This window comes from Haliaeetus leucocephalus, unplaced genomic scaffold (assembly GCF_000737465.1).
Source record: "Haliaeetus leucocephalus isolate CR32 unplaced genomic scaffold, Haliaeetus_leucocephalus-4.0 Scaffold251, whole genome shotgun sequence".
Classification (NCBI taxonomy): Eukaryota; Metazoa; Chordata; class Aves; order Accipitriformes; family Accipitridae; genus Haliaeetus; species Haliaeetus leucocephalus.
In genome coordinates this window covers 740,797-758,891 of record NW_010972687.1, presented here as the reverse complement: position 1 = coordinate 758,891, position 18,095 = coordinate 740,797, and the positions used below count along the sequence as shown (strand labels likewise).

At 38.0% G+C, this 18,095-nt stretch overlaps 1 protein-coding gene across 1 annotated transcript; it reads left to right on the top strand.

The window, feature by feature from the left end:
• Window positions 1-17,849, top strand: OSTF1 (osteoclast stimulating factor 1). Its single transcript, XM_010568727.1, has 10 exons — window positions 1-40; window positions 8,015-8,061; window positions 8,705-8,755; window positions 8,841-8,904; window positions 11,844-11,897; window positions 12,352-12,459; window positions 12,927-12,976; window positions 13,093-13,171; window positions 13,639-13,737; window positions 16,527-17,849. Exons 1-10 carry the CDS (start codon window positions 1-3, stop codon window positions 16,583-16,585), a joined length of 651 nt encoding a protein of 216 aa, XP_010567029.1. The 3' UTR covers window positions 16,586-17,849.
• The last annotated feature ends 246 nt before the right edge of the window (window positions 17,850-18,095 follow it).

The following is an 18,095-nucleotide window of genomic DNA, read 5'->3' as shown; positions in this document are numbered from 1 at the left end:
ATGGGTAGAAATAAATGGCTGAAGAAGGAGGAGGAAGAGAGTAAGACTCTCTTGGTAGTGGCTTTCGGAGCTGATTAAGGGTAATAAGATTAATTTTGCCAAATCCCTAATTTTTGAAGAATGAAAGTCTTATGGAGGCTGTTGTGTTAATTTTTTTCCAAGGCATTTTCAGGAATGGACTGTCTTCTAGCACACACCAAAAATTTTCTGTAGTCGTACGACTGGCTTTGTTCTGTCTTTAATATCAGTTATGTCAATGGTACTGTCATTGAATCTCTCAGGGTTATAGATGTTAAAATGTGCTAATTAAAGACAGATAAATACAGGAACTGCATGTGGTGAAATAGTTGCTACAGCAGCGTAATACTGTCTCTTTTGGCAGCTTTTAGACTGCAGTTGGTGGAATGTCTTGGTGCATTTGGTCAAGCTGTGTTAATTTTTCTTCACTGACTATTACCAGGTATCCAGTCTATAAAAGGGGCTATAACCTGTGTCAGGGAGCAGCAAACCTGCTTGCCTTGCTGTTGCATTGTTACAGTTCAAGACAGAAGAGAAAACAAGACATTGGTTGCTGTAGTCCTTTCCTTTGTGTTGGGGGGGGGGGGGGAGTGCAGGCTAGATAGAGATGGAAGGAGATAGAGCAGGTGGTAGGCAAGTGAAAATATTTAGTGAAACAAATATTCATCCTTTCTAAAACAGTGAGTGTTCACTGCTCATCACAGGGGTGTTCGGTGTTAAGAGTTGGATGGCTAGACAGTGGGGGGAAAAAATGTGTGAAGGGAGAAAAAACAACTAGCTTTAGCATTGTGTGGTTTTCTTCAGTACATGAGAGCATTTTATCTGACGGAAGGCTCTTCTGTTAATCCTGTGGCATGCACAGCACATTAGGATTTCAGTTAGAGAGATTATTTTGTCATCAATATGTTTTAGACAATCATCTGATATGTTTGTCAACACTTGAGCTAGTATTTTGGGGTCTGTGGTTAGCCCTTGAGTAAGGGGTCATGATTGTTTTTGGAGGCTTTAGAGGGCTTTTAATTTCTAGCGGTTTTAGACTTGGGCTTTGTATTATTATTGTTTTCTAGCTGTATTCTCTGTTTAGAGTTGCTGTTGAAGATACAAAGGAGTGGAGTGGGAGTTGAAAATAGCAGAAACTTTCTCTGTCAGCACTATGCAAGGGTAGGGTTTCCCCTCCATCTTTCAAGAATTCTATTGATGTCTCAAACTACATTATGTGCAGAGTTCATAAACCTCTTAAACATTCTGTGTTGGATGTTAATCCTGTTTACAAAAGTTACTTGCTAAGTCCTTGGAACTTGACAAGCTATATTGGCTTCTGCTAGTTGTCTCCTTGAACAGTGCTCTCTCTGATTATGCATTTTTTTATTAGAGCCTTACACAGTGTGCAGCAGCAGCTTTGGGGAGATGAAAGTGGTATATTAATATTTTAAAGAGACCTTACTTAATTTCATATTCAACAGATGGAGTAAAGATTTGTTGATCCTGGCCTAGAGTCCACACATCATTTACATTTTATGGAGAAAGACCAGCCTTTGTCCCAAGGAAACTACAGTTTTAAATTATTCCAACTGAGGGGAAGGGAGGCAGGAGGAAATATAATGTATGTAACATAAAGGGTTACTACCTTAAAGTAGCTTTGTTGACTTTGCAGCCACTCATAACTGTCACAGTTAAAAATAGAATTCTGAGTATAAGTATTTAGTTTGAATCACAATCAAGTTCACTTCACCTTAATTCTTAGATAAAGTAGGAGCTGTGACCGCATTCGGAGGAGCAGTAGACCTGCATTGAGTCATATGCCTAAGGTTTTCTTGAAGTAGGCTTAAATTTGGCTTAGGTGGTGGTAGTTTGGGTTGTTTCTGTAGTCAAAGAAAGATTTCTGTTAGCTAGGGAGACGTGAGCATGTGAATGAAGGGAGTTATGCTGTGGTCGTCAGCTCTATGGGGAGGAAAACATCAGAGGAACAATTAAACAGTTCCAAGTCTGATTTCAACATGAATTTTAAACTTGCATTTGTGACCCCAAACCCTCCTCTTACTGCAAGCTGCTGTGGCCACAAACAAGCTTCCTACAAGTGAAGGCATTCTGTGTATTTGGAGAAATAAAATTATAAGTAGTAGAAGATTTCAGCATCAAACTGTGCCAGCCAAAATTAATTTGTGAAATTGTGTTCACATACATCTTCTGTGAGAATATTCTTAAATTCTGATTTTCTGTAAACAAATGCTATTTGTTCCTTCCACACCAGCTACTGACTGGTGGAGTCCATGACTGTTCCTGGGCTACCCCAGTTTGTCATCTACACTGACACCAGTCTACTTTTTGCATTCTTTTCAACATGTCCTTAAACAGATTCCTAGGCTTTTTTGTTTGTTTAATACACCCTCCCCCCTTCCTCCACTCTGATTTGTATGCCCTATGTTTACTTCCCCTTTCTAACAACCCCTCCTTAGAAGTGGAAGATGGTTCTCTAAACAGTGGGGACTCCACTTTTTTCTCAGTTGTGTCAATCCTTAAATGCTGTTGTACTCTGTTGTGTCTCTGTGCAAGACCCTGTGATCAAAATGCCAAAATCCAAGCTGCACTCCTGTAAAACGTATTTCCACTACTTTTATTCCTGCTTGAAGATCTGGGTGTAAAGCACCTTATTTTCCAGTTCCTGAGAAGCCAGAAAAAAAGTTTCAGTCTGGCCATAATGTCTCTCTAATAAAATTGCCTGTCTCCTAAGAGACATGCAGATCATAAAATGAACATCTCTTTGCTTACTAAAGCAAACTGCAAGCATATTGCAAATTATTCTGATCTGCAGTTTACCTTTGTCATTGTCAATTGACCAAAAGATTGTGACTTCAAATTGCTGGTATACAGTGCAAGGCTGTGTAATTCCTTTGAAGGTTCTTAGGCCAACGTTGACAAAACAAACACACTGTCCTTCTGCCACCATGCTTTCTGTGATGTCACGCAGAAGATGCCTCTCACTTCCTTCAGAGAAATTCATCTGAACATTTATCAAAATTCATATTCCCAGTTATACATGTTCTGGGAGGAGACTCTGAAACCAGCATAGGCCCTGGAACATGTAAACTGTCCTTTTTCCTCCCACATCCCAAATCTTATGCATATATTCTCTTTTTGGTACATTTGTTACAGCTGGGGATTCAAATCAGTTGTTTTCAATCAAGTTGGTGCTAGAGAGAGTACCTGATTCTCAGCTGCTTCTGTGTAGCCTTAGGGGAGCAAGGAGGAGGATGGCTGATGACAGTTAGCCCAGGATTAGCTTGAACCTGTATGGGAGTTGATAGACTTGAAGTTTTCTAATTTATCTGTAGATGACCATGGCCAATTCTGATTTTCTAGAGCACAGAGATTATCCCATTCTTTGTATTATAGGCACTGATGGTGCTTTGTGACACCCAGTGAGTCTGTTTGTTTACAGTAGGTTAATTATTCTGATTTTTATGATAGTCTAGAACTGCTCACTCTAAATATAGCTAATGAAAAGATGCTGCATCAAGATGAATATCTGATTTGTAGAACCTTGTTTGCATCAATGAGATGTGATTATGTCTGTCTAAGGCAGATGAAGCAGGGTGTGAAATGCTAACAAAAGACTCCTATCACTCCACTGGGGCCAAGCCTTGGTAGCTCCTGTGAACATTGGCTTACTGCCATGATTATTTTCTTAATTAAAATAAATGGCTCTTGCACAAAGTTTTTTTTTTTTTTTTTTTTTTTTCTTCTGCTGGAGGAAGTAAGGTAAACTGACAGCTAATGAAATTGCTTTCCCTCCCCTTTGGTGCTGGAAGTTCAGCCTAACTCAAAATATAAATAAGTAATGCCATGGATGGGTGGGTCCTTCCCCCCCCCTTTTTTTTTTTCTTTTTCGAGTGAAAGCAAACAAGGAAAGCAGAGAATGGTTTGGTGGCAAGTTGAGTAAAAGGGGATTTTAACGCTAGTGTCTGTAGTGGTACAGAGAAGCTGGTGTAAAAGAACTGAAAGGAAGTGGAAAAGAAAAAGCATCACTGTGGGAGAAACAGTAACTCCTTGTTGTGAAAACACTTAGGGCTTCTTTGGAAACAATCTTCTGTTAATGATACTGCAATTAATTAAAAATAAACCTCAAAATTGCTAGGAGGAAACAAAAAGCTTCTAGTCTCTTGAGAAAATGGTCTTTTTATTTATTACTTTGTATTACAAAGCACAGCAGTGATCTTGTTTCAGTTCAGTACATATCAGAAGCTGAATTTTTAAGCTGCTGTTACTTTTTAGCACCTGTTTCTTTTCTTTTATGCACTTAGCTGGGAGAGGGTCATATTAGAAGTTGCCTGTTTCCTTTCCTCATAAAAGCATAACTTATAGAAGTTATCCAAAATAATTTGAAGGGTGTGAGGTCAGCCCAGCCTGATAAAGCTGTTTGGTTTATGTTGCTGGTTAGAGGGAATTGTTAGTTTGACTCCTTTATCCTGTTGTGTTGCTGGGGGAGAGTTTGGCAAATTGTGGCTTGGGGAGTTTGTATGCTGAGAATATTTGTATCTGTTTAGTATGTGTAATAAGTTATCTTTTTTTATTTGTCACATAGTTTTGCAGATGTTTAATACAAATTCCATGAGAAGGGAGAAGACAGTCTTGTGGCTAAAGTGTGGGTTTGAAAAGAATCTTTTAAATCTGTCCCTGTGCTTAGAAAAAGGTTTATTGTGGGACACATCACTGCACTGTGCCTCCATTTCCTTTCCTTTTTAAAAAGGATACTCCCCTCATTAATCATGCTGAGAAAAGTCATTAATGTTTGCCTGGTGCCTTGAAATCTTAGTTACATGTGTCTTCTGGATTCCAGTTATTTTTGCCCTCTAGAAGTACAGGGTGGGGAGGTACAGTCAGTCAACTTCCAAATCAGTGCTTATGTATTATTTCTCCATCCTATATGAATCTTGCAATGTGGTTTGTAGTGGAGAGATGGTAGTAAGGGAAAGCACCTGAGGACCTCCTGTGCTCCCTAAATTTTTGCTTATTCCAAAGGACACCTGCTAATGCAAGCTCTAAGTCTGTCTGCACGCCTAGGGATGGGCATTACTAGATAAAAGTACTTCAAGTGATTACAGGTACTCATGTGCCTAGTAAAATACAATTTGTCGGTATTTGCAGAACAAAGATTCAAGTCTAATGTACCCTTTGTGTCCTTAAATTTTGTTATTTTAAATCTTCTAGACTGATACTTTGCGTTAAAATTTGGCACAAATAATTGCCATGCCAAGTGCTAAAGTCCTGTTCTTGGCTCTTAAATGCAGCAATATAACAAGCCTTCATGTCTGTTTATCAGGAAATATTTAGAAGATTGGTGCCAGTAATGAGTAGAGCTTAACTCCCATATAAGGTGCTGTAAAGTTAACCAGACCTGCAGTTCTACAGATGCAAATCTGTACTTTGTATTTCATCACAGGAAAATGTTTTAGAATGTGTTGTGCTGTGTGTGACACCACAGCTTGACATTTGGGGAAGTAACTGTCTGTTTCAGTTGTATAGCATTAAAACAAAACAAATCCAAAAAGACAAAAACCCACCACAAAACCCCCCACCATTAATTGCCTTTTGTTTAAACATGTCAGCAAAGCTTCTATCAGCATCAGTGTTTCCATTCTTTTCTTTCCCTTAGAGTGTGGTAGGTTTAGAAAACCTGTTGACACAGATGCAGTACATTATTACAGGAAACACATACAACACACATCTATATTTCTTGCTTTTCCCTATCTTCTGTATTCTCATTTCCCCTTTTAATATTTCTTACTCTTCCCTTTTGTTGTCCATTTCCTCCTTTTACTTACATAAAACCTTGAAAATTGGTGGGTGATGGTTAAAGTTGCCAGAGTCATCAGTGTGCAGTTCTGTCTTGCATTTTTCTGTCACCTATGTAAGAAAGCCAAGCAGAAGGGACAGTATTCCATGTCACACATCCCATTCTCTTTTTTTTGTTTGGCTTCTCCCCAGCTGCAGTTCAGACATTTCATTCTGAAGCTCTTAGGACAAATTACTGTCTGCTGTCCTTGTTCATAATTTCTATATGGGTAATGAACAGAACACAGGTTTCATCCTTTTTAGCTGTTGCTATAGTGCAGGTACTTAGTTTCTGAGGCAAAGGCCTGAGAAGTGTTGGACCTTTTATGTCTAGGAAGTGGCTGCTGTGTGAGAGAGAACCAGTAAAGCCAAATTGAAATTCTATGGTGTTACTAAAAAATAAGATCTGTAATGGGGGTACAGTTACAAATTGGAAGAAGAATCATGTATAGAGTGTTTACATGCATTTGGCAATCTAGCAAGTTTACACAGATTATTTTCGTGGTGATACTTTTACATACACTTAGCTCCAGAAAAGTGTAAGACAGAGGACTACAGAAATGTTTTGCTTCATAGTTACGCCTTGGTAAATACCACTTCATAAACATATGCTGTGGCATGGCTCTTGCTAGGGAATATCCAGAGGTATTTGAAAACATCTTTTGAGAGTCACCCCAAGACTGTGAGGTATGCTGCAAAACGGCAGCATATACAGTTGAGTACCATCCTCCCTTCTCAAGCCTGTCAGCATATATACATTTAGACTGACATTTCTAAAGCCCTTAAATTAACTTTCTAAAATGATCACTATTGTGGGTAGGCTTTAGATACTGGGGTAATAAAGGCTCCATCTGGCAAAAAACAGGCAAAAATTTTGTAGCAATGGTGGTTCTTTACAAAAGGGTAAAGGCTTATTCTTGAGACATAAGGAAACCTGCTCTCTTGTTACTCAGTTCTCTCCATACAATGTACTACAAAAGATTTTGTGTGTGCACACTTTATTGTACAGTACTAATCTTTGACAGTAAGTTCATAAGTTTGTCTGAGGATACAACATAGCCTCAGCTAAGTGTGGTCTAAGTAATACATTGTCCTGATGGACCAAATACTGCTTTAATCACAAGTTAATCGATATAAACATGTGAAGTGTAGTGTAAGAACCTGAAATACAGCTACATACTTAACATGTTTAAAAGTAAACAAACCTACATACTTAAGACTTCAGATATTTAAAAGTAAACAATACAGAACAGTCTGCATAATATATTTCTCCACTGAGTTCAGTGGACTTCAACAGTTCAGCTAATAAAATTATGTAACATAGATGTTTCTTCTCCTGTACTCACCTTTCTGCTTTCTTTCATCAAGACTTTCTGCTTGGTGTTCTTGAAATGTACCTTTATCGAATTTTTAAAAAAAATGTTTATAGAAATGCTTCTTTTGCAGTTTATGCAATTAAATTTGTACTTCTCTGCAGTAAGGTTATCTTTTCTTGGCTTGGATGCTGCTGACAATGTCTTCAAAACTGCCCTATTAAAATAAACATTGCCCACTTATTAGAATTGTAAACACTATAGCTTATTTTAAGCATCTGAACAGAACACCATATCAGTTGTACATTCCATAAATAGGACTTGGTGACCATTTGTCATTTTTCTTAAATGCAATGATTCTGTGCTACTACATTATTTTCCTAATTAGTAACAACTACAGGTATGTATGAGAACATTGCAGATATTGGTCATTGCTTTGTTTCTTTATTCTTTCCTTAATTCTGTATCACTTGACAAATCTGATAGTATTAATAAAATATATACAACTTGTATGAGTGTGTATAAGGGTGTATATGACCGAAACTAACTTTGCCTCAGAAATTGATGGCAACAGTTGACTTGCATGGTGACCTATGAAGACCGTATTAAGTGTGCACAAGAGGAAGCTTGCATTTAGCTGACCAGTTGGCCCATTTCCTTCAGAACCTGTGCTGCTGGGTTGAGTCTTTTCATCATGATTTTCATTGACAGAGGCATAGCACAAATTCCTTCAGCAAGCAGCTTTAAGGGTTAAGGAAAGGAATTTATTTGGATTTGAGGGCTGTACGTATATGCTGTCTTTAGAAGTCATGGTACTGATACTGGTTTGTTGGTCTTTTTTCTTTTTTCAGGGCAGGTTAAAGTGTTCAGGGCCCTGTATACATTTGAGCCCAGAACGGTAAGTATATCTAGATTTTAGGGTTTTGAGAAGCTTAATTTTAATTTTGTCTATAATAGCATTTCTTCAGTTCTGCTAGGGTTGGCCTATTAGACTTGCTGTACTATGTTTTCTGTGAAAAAGCCTGTTGATGGATATCGGTTCTTAATGTGACTAAAACTGTCTGATTAATCATCACTTTCCTTTAAGTCCAGCTCTTTTTTAAAAGCAGCATGCTTTGTCCTCTAGCATCACTTACCTGCAATCTAAGATCAGCAATCTAAGTGATGTTTTTCTTTTCTTCCAAAGGCAACAAAGATAATTGAGAACTAAGAGATTTGATGAACTGGCACCAACCAAAAAGAGAATGAAGTTAACAAATACAAGATATATTTCACTGCTTTTTTTGCACAGTGCTCTGTTGGAAAGGCCACAGTCTTTTTCTTTAGTTCTCACGAAGGTGTCGGATCCAAAAAGTTAGCTGTAGGCAAGTCAAACTGTAGTATGAAAGACTGTCAGGCTGTTGTCTAGTTGCTACAGAATTTGAGTTATTGTTCTTTTGAAAGAAGAGCTGAATGTGTTCTACTTTATCCAGGGACTTGTTTTACCTAAGTAGACACACTCAGATTTTTGTTTACTTTTCCTTTTTTATTTTTTTTTTAAGCCAGATGAACTGTACTTTGAAGAAGGAGATATTATTTACATCTCAGATATGGTGAGTCTACAAGACGTCCCATATAGACTGAATACTTCTGAGATGTGGCTTATCCTTTCTAAAATATTTTCCTTTTTCTCTGCAGAGTGATACAAATTGGTGGAAAGGAACTTGCAAAGGGAGAACTGGACTAATTCCAAGCAACTATGGTAATGTCTAGAATATTTTCATTTGGTAAGATCATTCACAGTCAAAGGAAATCACTAAATAAAAATAACTGTTACTGTTCAAAAACTGATCACAGTATTGGCATTTGACAGTCCTGTACCACAGTATTTCAGAATACACCTGCGATACCAGTTACCACTGTACATCAGCAGTGGACAGGCTGTCTTTTGTTTTTTATAACCTAGGTACAGCTTGAGTTTGCCAAGTGTTCATGTTTCTGGTTGTGCAGGTTAACAGCAAGAGACGCTCTCAGTTTTGAGGGTAAGAATGCTTGGAGCTAAAGGATGGTTTTACAGATGGCACATGAAACTATAGGCTTGTATTCTTGATACCCTCAATGAATATACTGCAGTTTTTAAGATCTTCTCATTAGCAGTATCTTGGCTATATTCCCTCAGTGTGTACATTGCCTTTTTTTTCTAAGTAGACCTAAGGATGGACAGCTGCAGCCTTTAGTAGCTTTGAGATCAAGAAGTCTGATACAGTGTGGGGTGGCTTGTTACAGAGATAGATAATCAATACTGGGTTTGTTAAGTAAATATGCATATGGACAGGAAGCTAAAACAGATTGTGAGCAATTCTGTAGACCTCCTTTGCCCGCCCCCCCCTTAAGAAATAGGGCTGTTTTGTTTGCCATTTGTTACTTTGTAATGAATATATTCAGCCACAGAAAACATTGGGGTTTGGGGGGATTGCACCACGTTAAATATCCCATACCTGTTTGGACTGACTAGAAACTGCTTTTTCAGATTCAACTAAAATCACTTTGAAAAGCTGTGAGTACAGACAACACAGCACAATTCTTCCAAGTCCTCCCAGGAAATGTAGGCAGAGTAGCAGTGTCACATGACAGATTGTGTCAGAACTGCTAATAATGTTAGTAACTGTGGTTGCTTCATGCTGTCCCTTCTTCCCTAGGAGACATTATGGTAGCAATGCTATGATTCCCTGCCCTGACTTGTAGTTAGTAGAAATATGTTCACAGAAGCCTGTGGTTGTTATTGAGACCATGGCATTAAATGTCAATTTAGTTTGTGACTTCCAGACTGATTCTGCCATCTGCCAGAAGTGGTCAGTGTTAAAAGAAGAATAGTTTACACATGCTTACCTACACTCAACTTTCTTTTGAACATTGAAGTGTGTTATATTTAAAATAAACCCACCAACTTACTAATTCAGTTTGTGTTCCCATTGAGATCATTTGGAAAAGTTGCTTCCAGAGTGCTTTACTGAAAAGTTACCTGAGCAATGGTTTAACTTCCATTTTAGGCCAGGCAGGGGTGTGTGAGGTGGTGGTGTCTCTGCACATTCGCAAAAATTTCATGTGTAAGCAGAAGAGAAGCCTTTGCAGACCCTAAAAACAAAGAGTACCAGGAATGTGTCTTCTGATTTAGGCAAATTGTGCAAAAGCCCCAGAGAGGCCTGCTTCCGCTGGTTGCCACCCATTAGGTCTGCCTAGGTTTAGTCTTAACCACTGAAACACTGTGATCTCCTGTGCTCTTCCACAACCTTTTTGTAAAAGGCGGAGACAGACATGAAACTACTGAGTCTCTGGTGGGGTCTTGTGCTCCATCTGCTGGGCTTGAAGTAACACATCTGAAAAGACTGTGAACAGAAAAGCTGAAGATGACAGAATCAGTGTATCTGTATTAAAAATACTTATTACTGCACTTTCGACAAGATTTTTCTAAAGGCAAAGTCATTTTTAGGCTTTTGAGACAGTGTTAATGTTAATGCTTTCTACTGTGCACAACAAGCACTGTTCAATATGATGAGCATGTTCTGCTTGTGTAATGACTGCTCTGGGACTGGCTTCTCCCACTCTGATTTAGGATTCTGTTCACTGTTTGTTCAGATTGTTTTAAACCGAAATACCAGAATCTAGCATTTGGGTTTTATTTTACTCACAGCTAGAGAGTTAAGCATGTGAAATCTTGCAGTTACAAGCATTACGGGAGGAATACACACTAAAGTAAGAAAAGATCTAGATAGGCCACAACAGTCTTGAGACTTTTATTTCTGGTAACTCATGTACATTGTATTTGCCTGTATTGCACCTGACTACAGTTAACAGTTTGATCTGAGGAACACCCTTTCACATTCTCCCTGCCTTCTGTAACAAGCCATAGTACAAGGGCATAGAGAGCCCACTCATCTCAGATTGTACACTGTCCTTCTTGGCTGTATCCTTCGTAGTCACAGTGTTTGCTACCTGAAAAAGAAGATTTTAAAAAAGTTTTCAGATCGTGGTCCCACTTGCAACTGTTTCACAGTGCTGTTCAGTTTCTTTTTGCTGGTGCAACAGCACAGTGACCAGGAACTGTTTGTGACTCCTCTCTAGTAAAACCTAAAGCTTGTGAGATGAAGAAGAGGTCTACAGAAGCCTGAACTCCAATCTGCCCATCACTACATTCATTGTTTAAGCAGTTTTGATTTGCAGACCTCCTGCAAGTTTTCCAGGGAAAATAAAAAATCTCTGTAAAACAAACAGGAATCCTATTGACAGTGGATTTTTTTAGTTAGCCTTCACAGACCTGTGGGAAATAATTCACTCATAACTACAGATGGCAAGCTGTAGGGTGAAAGCCTAGCCACATGCAACTGCTCAAAACCATCTTACAAGTGTAGAAAGGGAAGTAACAACCGAGATGAAATATTGCCAGATTCCCAGTGGCTTGTAACTACTGATCAATTTGATGCTGTTCTTTGAAGTTTTCACAGGCTCTCCTCTGAATTGCTTTCCCATACACAGGAAATTGAAGTCCATCTGACTAGTCCATCACTCTCAAATCCCTTTTCACATTAGAATCAAATACGTATTACTGGTTCTTCTGGAATAAATCAAAGTTTTATTTCCACATAGGCATCAAATATCTGTTCAGTTTCAGAAGTAGTTAGAATTTACTCTGTTTCATTTCAGTGGCAGAGCAAGCTGAGTCTATCGATAACCCACTGCATGAAGCTGCCAAACGTGGTAAGTGTGATTTGGGTTCTAGTTGTGTAATGTTAAAGGATGATGTGTTTTCTTTCTGCTAAAATAATAATACATTTGGAATGAACATGTCCTGTCTGTTTTGGTTGTCTGGTATCTTGAACAAGTTATCTGGTAAGTTTTGCAGCTTTCAGAAGCTGAGCTAGTTTACAGCCTGGTGGAATTGCCACTCTGTGACTGTATACACAGAAAAAGAGTTTGGTACCATCCATTTAACTACATAGGGATGTAAAGGTCTTCTGGGAGTGGAAGAAAAGATGTTTGGTATGACTTGCACTGGTTGTTTTATGAATTATAAATGTTGCTGGTAATTACTTTTTCTCCTCATAAGTTCATAGGAGGGGGGACTGACAACCTTCAGAAAGAACTGTGTGCCTTTAATGGTTCTGTTAACTTTTCAAAGAAAAAAACCATCAAAACTGGATTTGTCTTTCAGGCAACCTAAGCTGGTTGAGAGAGTGTTTGGATAATCGAGTTGGGGTCAATGGCTTAGACAAAGCAGGAAACACAGCTCTGTACTGGGCATGCCATGGAGGCCACAAAGGTATTGGAGAATTAATTTGAAATTACTGTTCTCTGGTTTTCTTGATTTGCTTGTTAGACTGATTGCTAAAATTGCAATACTAAATAATAAAGCCAGATTTTTTTTAATGTCCTAATTTTTTTTTAAAGAAAAGTTAAAGCTAGAAGGGAGGTTCAGCTCCATCAAATGCTGTGTGTTTTGTTGTTGCTGTTGATGTAGGCATTCTAATCAGTGTAACTTAGAAGCAGAGTGGGAAGAAGGACAGACCAAAAAGAAGTGTTGTATTGTTTTGGGTATCTTATGCAGTAGCATTTTTTTGTGACTAATGGTTGTTTGCTCAATGCAGTCTGCTTGTTACAGATTTTCATTGGCTGATTGGATCGCTCTTTCATTGAATCTTAACCAAAATTTATACTATGAACACAAAAAAAGCCTGTTTTGTTTCCACTAAATTTTTCTCTTTATTCTCCCCACCTTGTTTTCTGCAGATATAGTGGATGTTCTGTTTACTCAGGCAAACCTAGAGTTAAACCAACAGGTAGGTTAAACCAACAGACCCTTACAGTAGAGGTGTGATGTTATTCATCCTTCGTACAAGCTGAAAGGTTTTTTTGCTGTATTTTAATCCTGTTGCTTTTCCCTCTAACTCTACAGAACAAACTGGGAGACACAGCTTTGCATGCTGCTGCATGGAAAGGTTATGCAGATATTGTAGAGATGCTGCTGGCAAAGGGTAAAGATCTTCACCAAGGTTTCAACAATCTGTGTAGCAGACTAGATTCCTGAATGTTTATTAATCTGTATTTTTTTAAGGGTTTTCCTATAACCCAGGTACAGTCCTTAGCCAGCTTACCTGCCTGACTTTATAAGCCTTACAGAAAATCCTGGCAGCTGTTTGGAAAGTAGATACCTCACCTGCTTAAGATAAATTTCATCCTGCTTTGCGGACAAAATTAGGTACTTAACCCCAGAACGGCAATGAACATCTGCTTCCTGGAAAGGGAGAGCAGCCAGGAAGTTCCCTAGCCAACTGTAGCTTATGGAAGAGCATCTGCAGTTTTTATTCTGCTTCAGAGTAGTCCACAGATGAGATTCCCTTGTCCATTACTGTTCCACCCATGCTACTGAAACTTGTATCGTAATACCATTGCTCAAGAAATAGCTGGGACTGTTTCATGATGAAAATTTTCTGTTATAAAGGAGCAAGAACAGATCTGAAGAACAATGAGAAGAAACTGGCTTTAGATATGGCGACCAATGCATCTTGCGCTTCCCTGCTTAAAAAGAAACACAGTGCAGGTATTTCTGATTTTGTTATACTGATACAGTTTTCCTTTTTAGAGGACACTTAATGTTTTGGCCAAATATCAATATCTTGATAGCCATAAAAACCACTTGGGAGCTACATGGGCTAGGAGTTGTGTTTGGGATGGTTCACTTGAGCGGGCTAGTTCAGCAGGGCTATGATAGAGACCTGTGGTTTATTGCATTCAATATTGCTGATTCCACACAACATGCTGTCTTTTGTCAGCAAGAGGCAGGAGAGTTCAGAGATGTAGAGAGACAGAAAGAAAGCAAGGATGGAAACTGCTTTAAAAGTAGTATACCACAAGGGACATGGTATCAGAGTAAAACAATGTCATATGTTCCCCCTTACTGCTGTCTGTTCTTCCAAACTAAGCCAAACAAACACCAATAGATGCTTCTCTTTTATTTTCATACTGCTAATTTTTTTACATTTCTTATTTCGATGTCTCCCTGAGTGACTCTGTAATAGAGAAATAAAGAAAGAATACTTTCAGGTATTTATCAAAGTTGTCTCACTGCCTCCCACTTGTGTTCATCTCTCCTAATGGCACAGTGTCCATGTACAAAAGAGTTAGAGATACATGGCTATTTTAAAAAGCTGAACAAAGACTGAATATTCAGTGTGACATAATTAATGTTACCTGTAGCTTTCAGGAGGCTGAAGTTAGGGTAGAAACCCTAGGTGAATTACACATTAAATGAGAAATTACTTAAAAACACAGGCAGAGTTACAGCTTGTATCAGTGAGATACGCAGTCTAGCCAACTGTATTGTCACAGGGCTAGTGAGAACAGAGGGAATACTAACCTGTGGGTGATTAGTGGTTATGGGAATTAAATGTTGGAATAGCTGACTGCAGCTTTAGAAGGCCAAGAAGAGCAGTTGCAGCAAAAATACTGTCCAACTTTTTGATAGAGGTAATATCAGGATTTTCCAGAAAACCTTGACAAATTATTTCCATCAGTTTTGACTGAAGAAAGCAGTTTTAACAAAGGGTGGAATTTCTTCTGTTTTCATTTTTTTTCTAATGTTAGTTAATGCCTGTTAGGAGCACTTATTTAATCTTTGTCAATTGTAGGGACCTGGTACAGGAGTATTCTCTGTTCTAATGGCCCTAAAAATTATGTTAATGTTTCATTTTCTGATACTAGGTAACTTATCTTCTACTTCTGGTGCACTTGCTTCACTCCAAGTTGATTTTGTTTCATGGCTGACTGATTTTTCATCCTTAGTCACTTCATCTGTCACCAGTCTCTGGTGCTCTCATACACTATCTTGATTGCCTTAAGAGCTGAATTTCTCAGTCTAACTGGAATTTCAGTATTAGCTTTCTTGTTTGTTTTTCTGTCTTAATTTGGCCTTTTATAATCTCTGTGACACCACTGATCTGTATACTTTTGTTGTATTTTGTATTTTCTTGGGTTTTTTTATTTTTCATTTCTGTGTATATTGGTTCTACATTTCAGGATTTCCAAAGTCTGAGTGAAACAATTGTTCTTTTTCAGAGATTCAGTCCTAAATCAGTAGTCTTCCTGTCCCCAGTTTCAAATCTGTTCCTAATAAATATGGTTTTTATCGTAGTCTGTCTATAAAACATTGTTTTATCCAAGGAGGCTTACTTTGCCTCCACTTAAATGTTCAGTTTTGTTTTACATGTATACGCAGACATTCAAATGTCATGATTGCTGAAGTGTATGCTAAGAAATGAAAGCTAGTAAAATCCTGTCATAGAAATGCAAAAAGATTGTGGTGTTTGTGCTCTTGAATGAGGGAATAATTGTTATACAGAAGAAATGGGATTTGTCCTTTCTCGAAGTATGGCCCCTTGAGCACAGGGCTCTAGAATTTCTTTCTTTTCTTTCCTTTCTTCCTTTGTTGCTTCTCCTACTCAAAAAGAAAAAAAAATTCTCTTAGATTTCTTTTATCAAAACAGTTGAGCTGGTCAATTTTAAATCTCGTTTTTCTTCTTCCAGAAGTCTAGGATAACATGGTTATCACTCCTGTGAATTATGTCAGTCTTGTTATGTCTGCATCTGATATTTTTAGTACTTTGTTTTAATACATTATTGCAAAGCTATGGCTGGTTAGGATCTTGTGGTTCCTGGCTTTCAGTAGTACAATATAATATACTTCATATATAATCCATATTCGTATTCCCAGATATTTGAAAATCTGTAGGCAAATAATAATCTATCAGAAAAAGCCCATGCTGTTTATCTCTGTAGTTCTCCACGTGCTGCTGCACATCTGGTGAATATACTTTAATACTCCTGTTTTCTGCTCACTATCCTTCAAAAGCAAAAGCTCATAAGTAGATCTAAGAAATAAATATTCAGGAAAAAATCTGGGTGAGTAAAGAGGTAGGGGAGAGGATAGGTGGAATGTGTTTGAGTTTGATTTTAAGCAGAGAATGGCAGCCAGCTAGGCACTCAGAATAAAACCATAGAGGCTCTTCCACCAACTCACCCATCCTTTCCTTTGCTTTTTAAAGGTAATATATACAGAAAATAGAATTAGAGTTCCAACTCTGCTGTAGAGGCTCCAAGGAGCCAGCAGATGGCTCTTGAAGGTCATGAACAGAAGAAATCTTGTACGTAGGAGATGTGATTACTGATTTAGCCCTACCTTTGAGATCCAGATCTACAGCCCCATCTGTGTAGCCCTAACAGCTCTAAATGATAGAGGAATCAGGTTTCTTAGATACTTGTTTGCAAGCATGGCAAATGTGAAGCTTTTTCTGATTTTATTCTGGATTAAGAGAGAGCTTTGTTTCTTTCCAGGTACAGTCCGAACATTAAGTAATGCAGAGGAATACCTTGATGATGAAGACTCCGATTAGCTTTTTTCATTCAGCCTAAAGAACTATAACTTGCATTGCCTATGTCATTCCCAAAACATACCTTTGCAACTGTAAAAATACCTTACTTAAAGTCTTCCAATACGACATATAAATGAGAGGGTGAAATCATGCTTTCCAAAGGAATAATCTTGATGTGTGCCAGTAGATGCCACATTTTAAATCAGAGTTTCTTTGGAATTATCTCACAGAGGAAGTGTGGCATTCCCTTATTGTTGAATGGGCAAAGGACTGCCTTCTACACTCATAGGTTTCATCTCAGGCCTTCCCAGCAAGTGCCTCGTGTCCCTGGAATACGCTTCTCAAACTGCAAGGTCCCTCTGGGACAGCAGGACACCCTTGCTAATGTTTCCCAAAACCTCCCTGGGTATAGGTTCCTTTGTGCAGATAAGATAATACTGGCAGAATCAGTACTGGCTGACAGGCATGAGTGGAGATGCTGTTGTAAAGAGTGACTATCTTTTGCCCACATGGAGCCAGCAAGACAAGGTTTGATTTTTTTTTTTTTTGGTAAAAATTTTTTCCCCCTATTCCTTCCTGTACTCCTTTAAGGGGTAGAATGACATGGGATGATCTGCCCCTGGATGCTTTGTCTTCTCTATTGCTATGGGCCCAATCCCTGAAATGTAAACTCAGGTGAAATGCTTGCTTAAGTCAGTTCTGTTTGAGAAATACACTTAATTTTGGATTTAGTGACTTGATTCTTTTGCTTTTTGAAGTGCATTATGCTGAAACTATTCATAGTGAAAGGAAGACAGAATATTTTTCTATTTATCTTGCCTAATTTTTTTTTTACTGATCTCTCACTTTTTATTTTTTAAAAGTATTCTTATATATTGTCCTAAAGTACCTCAAAGCTTAAACATGTTTGAAGGAATGAGGGAAGATGTATATCAAATATACCACAGGTATCTTTAGAAGAGATATCTGAAGCTGAATAAACATTTTTAAAATTTATTGCTGCTTCTTGTGAATTAGAGAACTAAAAAATGAATTGAGCCACTTTGAATCTTCCCTGCAGAGTTAAAAAATAAGTATGTCCTTCAGATTGCTCAAATAGCTGCAGCCAAATGTTATATCCTACTGAAGGATTGTTCCTTACTGTGATGGTAAGAAAACGTTACAAGTATTTGAGATACAATCTCGTTTTTAATTTTTGTTGCTAACTTCTCTATTAGCAACTTTGACAGATACACTCCAGCGCAAGTCTGTGATATTTAAAAAAAAAAAAAGGCAAAAAAAAAAAAGCTCTTGTGAAAGATTGGGGATAAATGAAAAGCTCTTGCAAAAGATTGGGGATAAATGAAAATCACACTAAGTATTTTAGAGATTAAAAGAAGTCTAGAGCACTCTAACATCCCACTTTTAAATATATATATTGAACCAGATTTTTTGTATTTTTATTATCCTGGAAAGAACTAGATACAGGTATAGCTTGTTAAATGAGCACTTACCAAAGAAGGCAGCATTTGATTGACCAGAACTGTGTAAG

Excerpts from the sequence above, each read along its gene's own strand:
- OSTF1 (XM_010568727.1), top strand. The coding sequence starts at position 1 with ATGGGTAGAAATAAATGGCTGAAGAAGGAGGAGGAAGAGA. Across the intron at positions 12,460-12,926 it reads ATGCCATGGAGGCCACAAAG|ATATAGTGGATGTTCTGTTT; the intron begins GTATTGGAGAAT and ends TGTTTTCTGCAG. Across the intron at positions 13,172-13,638 it reads AGAGATGCTGCTGGCAAAGG|GAGCAAGAACAGATCTGAAG; the intron begins GTAAAGATCTTC and ends TCTGTTATAAAG.